Source organism: Hylobates moloch, unplaced genomic scaffold, assembly GCF_009828535.3.
Source record: "Hylobates moloch isolate HMO894 unplaced genomic scaffold, HMol_V3 SCAFFOLD_1, whole genome shotgun sequence".
In the NCBI taxonomy this organism is placed as follows: domain Eukaryota; kingdom Metazoa; phylum Chordata; class Mammalia; order Primates; family Hylobatidae; genus Hylobates; species Hylobates moloch.
In genome coordinates this window covers 224919159-224932157 of record NW_026652276.1, presented here as the reverse complement: position 1 = coordinate 224932157, position 12999 = coordinate 224919159, and the positions used below count along the sequence as shown (strand labels likewise).

General features: G+C 36.7%; 1 protein-coding gene across 1 annotated transcript; it reads right to left on the bottom strand.

Moving 5' to 3' along the window:
• Positions 1–10154: 10154 nt before the first annotated feature.
• On the bottom strand, positions 10155–11108 carry LOC116809710 (olfactory receptor 2F1). Its single transcript, XM_032753579.2, has one exon. The coding sequence runs from the start codon at positions 11106–11108 to the stop codon at positions 10155–10157; it is 954 nt and encodes a 317-aa protein (XP_032609470.1).
• Between the last annotated feature and the right edge of the window lie 1891 nt (positions 11109–12999).

Sequence of the window (12999 nt, the reverse complement as noted above, 5' to 3'; positions counted from 1 at the left end):
GAGCTTCCAAGGACCACACTAAAGATGTAGAAATAACCAGTCATGGAAATGAAGGATTAGAAGATGATTCGTAGGGCATATGGAGAGCCCACCCATCTGAACATAAAAGTCCCCCTAGAATGTCTCAGCCAAATCACCATCCAACCTCTGCTTGAACAATACATCTAGACATGAGGACCACAGTGGGACCCAGCTGTGCACGGAAATCAAGGAAAAAAGAAGTTACATTCTTAAAATTCAGTTTATTGGAATATAATTTCTTCTCCAAAACATCTGCTCTTAAATAGGGGAAGGAAATTAATGCAGTATTTATACTTAAAGTCTTATTCATAAAGGATTCAATTCATTAAGGATGCAGAACAATGAAATATTTACATACTTAACAGACATTCAAAAAATATGAAGCAAAAACTGACAAAAATGCAAGAAGACAGACAAATTTACAATTATAGTCAGAGATTTCAATACCTCTCTCAATAATTGGTACACCAGGTAGAAAGGGAAAAATCAGTAAGGAAATACAAAACTTGAACAACACTATCAAGCTTGACCTAATTGACATTTATAGAATGCCATCATGCCTCACTTAACAATGTGGAGACATTCTGAAATATGTGTCCTTAGGTGATTTTACCATTGTGTGAACATCGTAGAGTGTACTTACACAAACCTAGATGGTATAGGCTACTACACACCAAGGCTGTATGGTATAGCCTGTTGCTCTTAGGCTACAAACCTGTAGAGCATGCTACAGTACTGCATAATGTAAGTGATTATAACACAGTGGTAAGTGTTTGTGTATCTAAACATATGAAAATAGGAAGATTCAGTAAAAATACAGTATAAAAGATTTTTTAAACGGTACACCTATATAGGGCACTTATCATGAATGGAACTTACAGTATGGGAAGTGGCTCTGGGTCAGTCCGTGAGTGAGTGGTGAGTGACTGTACTCACTACTGTACACTACTATAGACTTCATAAACACCATACATTAATCTTACGCTGAAGTTTTTACAAAATATTTCTTTCCTTGACAACAAACTAATCTTAGTTTACTGTAAACTTTTTACTTTATAAACTTTTTATTTTTTTAACTTTTTTATTCCCTGGTAATAACAGCTTGAAACACAAACATGTACGGCTGTACAAAAATATTTTTTCTGTTATTAAAATTTTTACTATTTTTTTTTTACTTTTTAAAATTTTTAATTAAAAACTGACACAAGCACTTAAATTATCCCAGGCCTACACAGGGTCAGGTTCATCAAATACTGTCTTCCGCGTGCACATCTTGCCCCACTAGAATGTCTTCAGAGGTAATAACATGCACGGAGCAGTCATTTTCTATGATAACAATGCCTATTTCTGGAATAACTCCTGAAGAACCTGCCTGAGGATATTTTACAAGTAATTTTTTTATAAGTAAGAGTATACTCTAAAACAATGATAAGAAGTATAGTATAGCAAATACATAAATGAGTAACAGTTGTTTATTATGAAGTATTATGTACTTTTCTGTCAGGTTCCAACCTGAGCTGGGGTCCAAGGGGAGCTGGTGGACGGGTGGCAGGTAGCTGAAAGAACACTTGATGGATTGTAGGGAGTTGGGACATGGCTTTATTCTCTCCCCCTCCTACAGAGTCAGCAGTGCAGTTATATTTCTCACAGACAACAGTGGCTCAAAGCCAGATATGAGCTCACACAAACAGGTTCCATTAAATAGCTACATAAATATGATTACATAGTGCACAGGATTGTGGACCTGCGCTCCAAACCTGCTGTGTCATGCTATACTGGATGTCTGCCTCAGCCTACTCCTAACTGAAGCACAGCCATTGTCCTTACATGTACTGTACATAAGTGAATGATATATTTTTATACAACAGGCAACACAAATTTGTTTACACCAGCATCACCATAAACCTGTGAGTAATGTTTTGCCCTAGGATGTTACAACTACTTCAGTGTCACCAGGCAATAGTAGTTTTTTGGCAATTTTATAATTTTAGGAGACCTCTGTTATTTATGTTGTCTGTCATTGACTGAAACATTGCCAATGCATTTTTTTTCACATGTAAGTGGAACATTTACCACAATAGAGCATATGATGAGCTATAAAATAAGTCTTCATATATTAAAATTATTCAAGTCAACAAAAAATATTAATGTCTAGTCAAAGTGCCTCAAACCTCTAATGGAGGGCTTAGTTGAGGGAGGGCCATATGACCCAGACCGAGCCAATTTGGAGCCATCCTGAGACTTTTCAGTTGGAACTAGCAGACAATTCAAGATTTTGTCTCTCTTGTCATGACATACATCTCTTATCATGACAACACCTCCAATGTTACTTTTCCCCTGTCATGAAGGAAATTTATGAACAATAGAGTAGAATAAGTCCCACAGAGAGAGAAAAGCAAAGAAAAATATATAGAAAGACAGACATACCTGATAAAATATTTTTGGCTCTCGATTCACTTACTTATGATACCACTTTATTGCTATATTCCACAGTGACATATTTAATGTATTTAGGTGTTAATTTTGCTTATGCCAGTTTGTTTTGAGTTTTATCACTTGCAACTGAAAATCTACTAAGTACAATGGTATTATTACAGCTCTGTGGGTTTTTCAGACTTCAGCTAAACATTGATCCACACACAAAAAACTTAAATAATGTCAAAGCACACTTATGTATTTTGAAAGGGGCATCTCTGTTAAGGTTTATGATGCCTTTGGAATCAGACAGGCCGGGCTGAACTGAATCTGGGCTCTAAGTATAGAATACCAGCTGCCTGAGTTTAATAAGTTACATCTATTTTAAACTCTATTTATTTGCACAATATGTATCATCATATCTATATTTTGAGGAAAAGAATGGGTACAAAGTTATAGGATTTAGGAGGCCTCTAAAGTTTGAAATGTGTAACTCCAAATACTAGCTAAACTCACTCTATTCTTTCAGATTTTTCTGAATCTTATGGAAATCCCCTAAAGCCCTTCCTAAAAGTTGCTAGACACATCTTGGCTCTTAAAAAGCGAATAAACATCTATTTTTCTAATAGAATCCTACAAAACATTGTCATTAAATAAGAAGCATATAGAATATGCTGCCATGTGCCTACAGTGCTGAGAGGGGCTTGATAAAAAAAAAAGCCCCCCGGACTGCCACCAGGCACATGGCCAGAAACATAACAGAGAGAAGAATCTCTAGAGACTAAAGTTCCATAGCAGTATGAACTCCCTCAACAGCAACTGCATCCATACCCTTGCAGCTACAAAGGCCAAAAGTAGGCGTAAGGATCACAGTTTCCAGACAGTTGAGGTTAGAAGAGGGCTATCAGAACTTCTAGTTCAAACACCCATCTTAAAATTTTTAAATAATATCTCAGTAAGTCATCATCCAATTATACTTGATATAGAATACAATGCATCTCAATAGAGAAACAAAATCAAGGAGAAATGAAGCCATATTGCTAGAAATCATCTCTTCATACCTTCCCATAGCTTCTTTTAAATCAATGAGTAAATAGAAAAGGTTGAAACTTAGCAAATGTTTGAGTGAAATCTTTCAATTAGCTACAAAAGCTGGTTATCTCGATTGATATCCTGATAGATCGGTTTCTGAAATCCTTATTGTAACTTTCTTGTTCATTAGGCAACATTATTAGTTTAGTGTATTTCATTAGATTTCAGTTCTCTCTCTCTTCCTTTTCTCTCCTCCCACTCTTTCTCTCTCTCTGAGATTTTCAAAACCTCTACTGAAGTGCAAACTTATAACTGTGAACACTTTACATATTACATCTTAAACTTTCTGTTTTCAATCTTTAAAGACTATGAAAGTTGTATTTTGCTTGTTTTTATTAAACTATAGCAAACACTTTTTTTTCAAGGCAAGGATGTAACATAGAAAGTTGTTGAAATCAGTAATCCTCTGAATGAACATAAATGTGTTTCACTTTCAACCTTGGAAACATGTTTTTCACAAACTTGCTGTTCCACAGGTGGTCAACTGAAATTCTTTCATCTCCTGCACAGCTGGATTTGTAGGAAGAATAAGCAGAGTGGATAAAATATCACACAGAGATTAATTTGCATTCTTCATTCTTTTAAACTAAAGAAAATTTAAAAAATAGATAATAAAAATCCACAAATGAACTAAATTCATTAATTATGAGGCAGATTAACCAACCAACGCCTATTAATACCATCTGTTTTTTACCCAAAGCATCTCCTTCCTATCTTTGCTCTTTTCTCTGTCTCTGCCCTTGGGAATTTATGCTGGTCATTTAACTTGTCAGAGCCTTCTAGCCTTCCTCTTCCCCTCTAGGGAGTGGTGTGCTAGGCCCCCATAGCCTCTTTTCATACTTCTCCAATTCTGCTTACATGCTAAATCTGCAGTTTATTCAAGAGCTCTGGAAGAGAAGTTGTTGTTGGAGCCTTTCGGAAATCCTACAATGGACTTGTATTCAGGGTAGAGGCAGATATTTCCAACAGACCCACAGTTGACTGAGACTCCATTCGCCTTATCTACTTACCTGGGAGTATGCTGCAGAGGTGAAACACCAGCATCACTCTTATTTGGTCTCACTATGTGTGTACACTGGAGAGTTGGCCATGTTTTCAATTTTCACATGTCTAATGAAATACAGGAATTTGGTAGATTGGGTCTAGCACTGCATAGCCATTAATGTAAGTATAGGTGTGTCTGTCCCCTTTTCCTGATTTATTTTCCTCTTCTTCTACATTCTGAGGAACAGTCAGGATGACATTTTTAAAAGGTATATAATATTACATTATTTATTTGTTTAAAATCTGTCCAAGTCTTCCCATTGCACCTAAAAGCTTCAAATCCTTCAACTGGCCAACAAAGCCTAACAAGAGCTGGCTCCACTTAGCTCCTTTGCCTCCAACTCACTGCACTTCCTTTAACTTTTCAACTTGCTGAATCCCATTTTAAATATTAACTTAAAATACTTTTCAGCTAATAGTGTTTTTAAACAGACTTTCTTCTTCCTTGCAAACTCTAACAGACTCAATCCTTAATGGCTAAACTCACATGTCACTTAATCAGAGAGGTCTTCCCTGACTACTTAATGATACTATATTCACAAAACTATCCCTGAAAAATGGGAATCTGAAAACAAATCTGGAAAGCATGAAGTACTTTACATATTTAAAAAAAAAAAAAACAGAGAATTTGACACTAGAAGACATCCCCTATAAATAATATTAAAACCAAAGTTTATTGTTGAAATAAAATGGCACGGCCAGGCATGGTGGCTCATGCCTGTAATCCCAGCACTTTGGGAAGCTGAGGTGGGTGGATCACTTGAGATCAGGAGTTTGAGACCAGCCTGGCCAACATGGTGAAACCCCATCTCTACTAAGAATATAAAAATTAGCCAGGCATGGTGGTGGGCACCTGTAATCCCAGCTACTTTGTAGGCTGAGGCAGGAGAATTGCTTGAACCCAGGAGGCAGAGGTTGCAGTGAGCCAAGATCACGCCATTGCATTCCAGCCTGGGCGACAGAGTGAGACCCCATCTCAAACAAAAACAAAAACGAACAAACAAAAAATGACACTAGATAGCAGCTTAAATCTATATGAAAGTGTAAAGATTACCAGTAAAGAGATACATAAGTAAATATAAAATACAGTATAATGTTATCTCTTCTATCCAATTTAAAAGACAGTTGCATAAAGAAATAATTATAGAACTGTGCTAATGTGATTATAATGCATAAAGATGTAATTTATATGACAATAATAGTACAAAGAAGGGATGAGGGAATAGAGAGATTTTGGGACAAAGTTTTTGTATACTATTAAAATGAAATTGGTTTTGAGCCAAACAAGATTTTTTTTTTAAGTTTAATTTCCAGGGCAACCAGTAAAAAACAAAAACAAACAAACAAACAAAAAAACCTAACAAATATATAGTAAAGAAAAAATCAAATAAATTAAAGGGAATGCTAGAATATCTCTATTTAATGCAGAAGAAGGCAGTAGTAGAGGAATAGAAAAACAGAAAATATATAAGACACATAAAAAACAAATAGAAAAATAGCAGACATAAATCTTTTCAGTAATTACATTAAAAGTAAATGAACTAAACACTCCAAACAAAAGACAGAATTATTTAAAAACATAATCAAAATAATGCTATCTACAAAAGATCCAAATCAACAACTTAACCTTCAATGTTAAGAAACTAGAAGAAAGAGCAAATTAAATTCAAATCAAACAGAAAAAGGGGAATGATGAAGATTACAGCAGAAATAAGTGATATTGAAGAAAGAAAAACTAGAAAAATCAACAAAATTAAGAGTTGGTTTTTTGAAAACATCAAATTTTTAAAAAAATTTTAGCTGAACTAACAAGAAAAAAATAAATTCAAATTACTGAAAGCAGGATTGAGGTAATATCATGATTGACCTCAAGTAAATAAAAAGTATTATATGATAATAATGTAAACAATTATATTCAACAAATTTAATAACCTAAATAAAATTGAAAAACTCCTAGAAAGACACAAACTATTAAAACTGACTTATGAAGAAACAGAAAATATAAATAGATCTATAACAAGTAAAGAAATTGAATAATCAAATAACCTTGAACAAAGAAAAATGTAGAACTAGATGCCCTCATAAATAATTTCTACTGAATGTTTAAAGAAGAATTTCCACAAAATTATTCCAAACTCTTTCAAAAAATTGAAGAGGAGGAAAAACTATCCAATTTATCTTATGAAGTTAGTCTTGATCTGATACCAAAACCACACAAAGACATCACAAGAAAAAAACCCAAGATCAAGATTCTTTACAATTATAGACTCAAAAATCTTTGACAAAATATTAGCATATCCTTGTGAGGAAAGTCATTGGCTTTATCCTCTTTAGAGTTAAACTGTTGGGGTGGGTGTAAAAGATGGGGTCTATAAAATCCTCCCTTCTTAGAAATTCATTTCCCAGTTCTGTAGAAATGGTTGTATTAGATATTCTCTATCATTTAATAATATACTTGTAAAATAAAATATATAAGTGCTGTATAAAATCAGCCAAATATGTTAAACTAACATATCTGCCTTTTTTGTATTTGTCATTAGCCTGAGTAGAAAGGCCTTTAAAATTGATCTTTTAGAAAGCATTTTTGTTTGATAGTGTATTTATTCAATAAAGTAATTAGTGCTACTGGACCCTGGTGCTAAGCCTCAGAAAGCAATCATCCTAGGTAGGGCTTAATCCCCAGTAACATTGTCGTATTGTACATGTCTTTATTTACTTTTCTTTTTCCCCGCTGCCACTACTTTAGTTCAGATTCATTTGTTATATAATTAGCATTACTGGAATGACTCCCTGGCTGACCTCCTTGCCTCTACTCTTTTCTTCTCTTATTAATCTGCTAGTGATCTTTCAAAAATAATATTATATCAAGCAATTTACCTCCTTAAAATCCCGTAATATATCCTTTTTGCTATCAGGAAAAAATTCGAACACAATTTCACCTTCAAAGCCCTACATGATTTAACCCTTGCCTACAATTTTTCTTAAAACTTTTTTTTTATTTCGGCCAGGCGCAGTGGCTCATGCCTGTAATCCCAGCACTTTGGGAGGCTGAGGCGGGGGGATCACAAGGTCAGGAGATCGAGACCATCCTGGTTAACACGGTAAAACCCCGTCTCTACTCAAAATACAAAAAGATTAGCCGGGCGTGGTGGCGGGCGCCTGTAGTCCCAGCTACTCGAGAGGCTGAGGCAGGAGAATGGCATGAACCTGGGAGGCGGAGCTTGCAGTGAGCCGAGATCGCACCACTGCACTCCAGCCTGGGCGACAGAGCGAAACTCCATCTCGAAAATAAATAAATAAATAAATAAATAAATAAATAAATAAATAAAGTCAATAGCTTTTGGGCTTTTGAGGTACAAGTTTTTTTTGTTACATGGATGAATTATGTAATAGTGAATTCTGCACTGTACATTCTAGTAATGTACATTGTACCTAATCTGCAGCTTTTTATCCCTAGCCCACTTTCCACCCTCCCCTTTCTGAGTCTCTAAAGTCCATGATGTCATTCTGTTTGCCTGTGTGTACTCATAGCTTAGCTCCCACTTACAAGTGAGAACATGCAGTTTTTGATTTTCAACTCCTGTGTTACTTCACTTAGAAAAATGGCTTCCAGCTCTATCCAATTTGCTGCAAAAGACATTATTTCATTCCTTTGAATGGCTGAGTAATATTCCATAGTGTTTATATACCACATTTTCTTCATCCACTCATTAGTCAATGGGTATTAAGTTGGTTCCACATCTTTGCAATTGTGAACTGTGCTGCTATAAACATCCGTGTGCAAGTGTCTTTTTCATATAATGACTTCTTTCCCTTTGGAAAAATCTTAGCAGTGGGATTGCTGGGTCAACCTCATGTCTGTCCCTCTCCTCTGCCCAAAATTGCAGCTTCCAGACATTCTTGTAGTTCCATGCTTTCTCCTAGCTTTTTGCATAGGTTATTATCTGGTCAGGTTGTTTGTCATCTGGATAACATGTTCTCAGCTTTCAGATCTTAGTCCAAGGCTTCCGTCATGCACCAAGTCCTCTGAAATCATGCCAGTTGACTCCTACAAGCTCTTGGGCTTACTCCCACTGTAACATCTAACTCACTGCATTATAATTGCTTCATTGTCTGTCTTTCCTACTATGTGGTCATATCCTTGATTGCAAGAACTGTATCTTACTGAGTGTAGTGTCACAATCATTCATCGTCACAAGTTAAAAGAAACTCCATTAATATTTATTGAATTAGTACCAACAAAAATTCTGTCCAGTATCATTGACTCCTTTTAGGATATCTGCCTATCTCACAAAATTTAGAAATAGTTCAATTTTATGGTAAAATTGACATGTCAAATGGATTTTGGAATGTATGAGCCTTCAACTTTGTTTTTACTCTGAGATTGTGTGATAATGTGTTCACAAATGGAAAAACTGCAAATCAAATGAGCTAACGAAGACAAAGGCAAGGAGCGTCCCCCTTTTGAGGCTCTTTAAGCAAGTAAAGAGACCCATTATCATTATATATTTTTCTCTTTCTTCTTCTTTCCTGTCCTCTGTTCAAGTATTTCTTCCCACTTTTTTTTTTTTTTACCATATTTATGTTTTTCACCAAAGGTGAGTTACACTCTCAGAAATCCCAGCTCACTAGATTTACAAAGGTTGAATAGGGCCTTATTGCATGTGTGTGAGTTGGGGTAGGAGAAGGCTCTTAAAATGGACATAAGGGTGACTTCCACACAGCAGACTGACTGATTCTGATTTTCAAAAATTCATATTAAAGCCATATTGTTATTCATTGGCTTGTCCAAGGAATCTGTTTTTCTGAAATTAACTACATCTTTGGTATTTTATACATCTGATTGTTTCTTTGTTTATTTTCTTTCCAAAATTTCAGATAAAGGGTTTCTTGAATTTTCAGAGATTAGACTGCTTTAGGCTTTTAAATGAGATCATATGCATATGCAATAATTTTCTTGCAAAATTGTGTATTCACTATTTAGCAGTTAATGAGTCTCAGCTTTTCCTTAGCCAATATTGCCATTGTGTACAAACAACCCTTGGTTATATTGTGATCAGAGTGAAACAAGATCTTTAATTGATGTTTCTCCATGAGTCACAAATGTGGCTATTTACATCATGTGTTATTGTGAGCAAACTTGCAATTGTGAAAATGCATTTGACCCAAAATATGACCTTTCTGAAATATGGAAAAATAACCAGTTATTCAGTGTAAGATCTAGGAATAGGTCCATGATTACAAACAGTGTAACAAACCCAGTAATACAATAATACAATAATAACTGTACAATAATATGGTACAGTTTCTTCCAATTACTATCAAGACAAAAAAATGGAGACTAAATAAGTGTGGCAGGTCTAAGGGGGCAGTGCCATACTCCACTAATCATGCTGCTATGACATAAAAATACCCCGCATCTCACTCCCTGACTCAACCACTCACCCTCCTACATAACATCCACAGTATATGCTATGTCATCTCCTTCCTGGTTGCCAGGGCAACGTAGTTTATGCCTGTCAGATCTAAGCTGGGTGGAGAACACCGAAGCAAAGCTGTTTTCTCTAAGTCATCTTGACGAGTCAAGTTGCCAGTTTTGATGTTAACCCAGAGAATTTCCATAATAGTTTCTTCCAGGCCCCCTTCATCTCTTTATTTCTTAGACTGTAAATCATAGGGTTCAGCATTGGTGTCAAAATGGCATAAAAGAGAGAGATCAACTTCTCCTGAAGGACAGAGGGACTGGAGTGGGGCTGGATGTAAGTGAAAATGGCCATGCCATAGCACAGGGCAACCACTGTGAGGTGAGAGGCACATGTTTGGAAGGCTTTCCTCCTTCCTTCTCTGGACTGGATCTTTAGGATGGTGGAGATGATCTGGATGTAGGATAAAAGAACCAGGCAGAAGGGTGTCATCAGAAGAACCATGCTAGACACCATGATGGTGACCTCGTTGGAGGAGGTGTTCACACAAGCCAGCCTGATCACAGCTAGAATTTCACAGGACATATGATCAACAAACTTGTTTGTGCACATGGGCAGCTGAAAGGTGATGGTGGTATGCACGAGAGAGTTAATGGATCCACCGACCCAGGATGTGACAGCCAACCTAGCACACAGCCCTCCATGCATGATGGCCGAGTATCGCAGGGGGTCACACACAGCCACATGGCGGTCATAGGCCATCACTGCCAGGAGAACAAACTCAATTCCACCCAAGGCCAGGGAGAAAAACAACTGGGCTGCACAGCTCTGGAATGGGATGGCTTTATGTTCTGCAAGAAAATGTGCCAGCAGCTGAGGGACTATGCTTGTGGCATAGGAGACATCAACAAGGGAGAGGTTGGTGAGAAAGAAATACATGGGAGTGTGGAGTCGACTGTCCAGTCTGATCAGAAGGACAATGAGACAGTTCCCCAGCACGGTCACCACGTACATGACCAAGAACAGGACAAAGAGGGAGACCTGAGTGTCCCAGTCACTGGACAGGCCGAGGAGAATAAATTCACTCACCCAAGTCTGGTTATGTGTTCCCATTAAAATATTCAAGGATTATTAATCTGTGAAGGGAGTCAGAAAAAAACAGAAGCTGTTGAGTAACCACAATAATAACTTTTTTTTTCTGTTGTATTATACTTTAAGTTCTAGGGTACATGTGCAGAACGTGCAAGTTTGTTACATAGGTATACACATGCCATGGTGGTTTGCTGCACCCATCAACCCGTCATCTACATTAGCTATTTCTCCTAATGCTATCCCTCCCCTAGCCCCTCACCCCTCAGTAGGTCCTGGTGTGTGATGTTCCCCTCCCTGTGTCCATGTGTTCCCATTGTTCAGTTCCCACTTATGAGTGAGAACATGTGGTGTTTGGTTTTATGTTCCTGTGTTAGTTTGCTGAGAATGATGGTTTCCAGCTTCATCCATGTCCCTGCAAAGAACATGAAGTCATTTATTTTATGGCTGAATAGTATTCCATGGTGTGTATGTGCCACATTTTCTTTATCCAGTCAATCATTGATAGGCATTTGGGTTGGTTCCAAGTCTTTGCTATTGTGAATAGTGTGCCAATAAACATACGTGTGCATGTGTCTTTATAGTAGAATGATTTATAATCTTTTGGGTATATACCCAGTAATGGGATTGCTGGGTCAAATGGTATTTCTGGCTCCAGATCCTTGAGGAGTTAACTCAAGATGGATTAAAGACTTAAACGTAAGACCTAAAACCATAAACACCCTAGAAGAAAACCTAGGCAATACCATTCAGGACATAGGCATGGCCAAAGACTTCATGACTAAAACATCCAAAGCAATGGCAACAAAAGCCAAAATTGACAAACGGGATCTAATTAAACTAAAGAGCTTCTGCACAGCAAAAGAATCTGTCATCAGAGTAAACAGGCAATCTACAGAATGGGAGAAAACTTTTGCAATCTATCCATCTGACAAAGGGCTAATATCCAGAATCTACAATGAACTTAAACACATTTACAAGAAAAAAAAACCCATCAAGAATAACTTTTTAAGAATACATATGTATATGACCCACCAGTGCTAGCCTCCATCTTTAGATTATTCATGAGGCTAAGCTAACAACCTGGATTCTAACTGCATTATATCTACTCTGCTTCAGAGAGTCAGGCCAGTCCCTAAATAAGGACATGATTTGTCTCAGGGAGGTCAGCTAAAGCCTGGAGATAATGTAGTGTAGTTTTAGGAATTCCACATTTTTACCACCTTACCTTGATTCCAGTGCAAGAAAAGCATGGTAATTGGCAATTGTCTCAAAAATGATAAACAGTGAAGACAGACAATTGGAAATATCTCAAATATGTGGACTAGACTCAACTTGATGAAATATATATATCATTTACAAAAGAAAACATTGGGAAGAGACAAGGGTCTTGTGGAAAGAGCCTGGAATCAGAGAACTTAGGTTTTATCTAGCAAGTAGGTGATTTTTGTTTAGTGACAAGTTTCATACCTAAGACAGATTACTATTAAATGACTCATAGTTATGTTTAAGGTCAAACTTAGATAGGTTATAGGGAAGTACTTGGTGTACACTAATTGGTAGTACTACTGTAGTACTATGGGTGTTAGCAGTAAGATGACTTCTGCCTTGGGGTAGAGAAAGTAGCAAATGTGTTTGCTCTCACATCCCCTCCACAAAATAAAATATAAATTGGTAGCAACCTCTAATAGATCTAAGGGCTTGGATGCTTTGGGGATTCGCTGGTCTTTTTGATAGGCTTTGGTTTCTTCAGTCAGTGGTGGGATAAGGGAGGACATGGTGATGGCATTTTGTTATTTGTATTTTTCTCTTTTCAACTTGCTACTGTTAAGAATCTATCCTTTAAATATGGGTTTAAAAGAAAGCAAACAAAAATATCAATGCTTAGACATTTTAGACTCAAGGGATGAAGCCA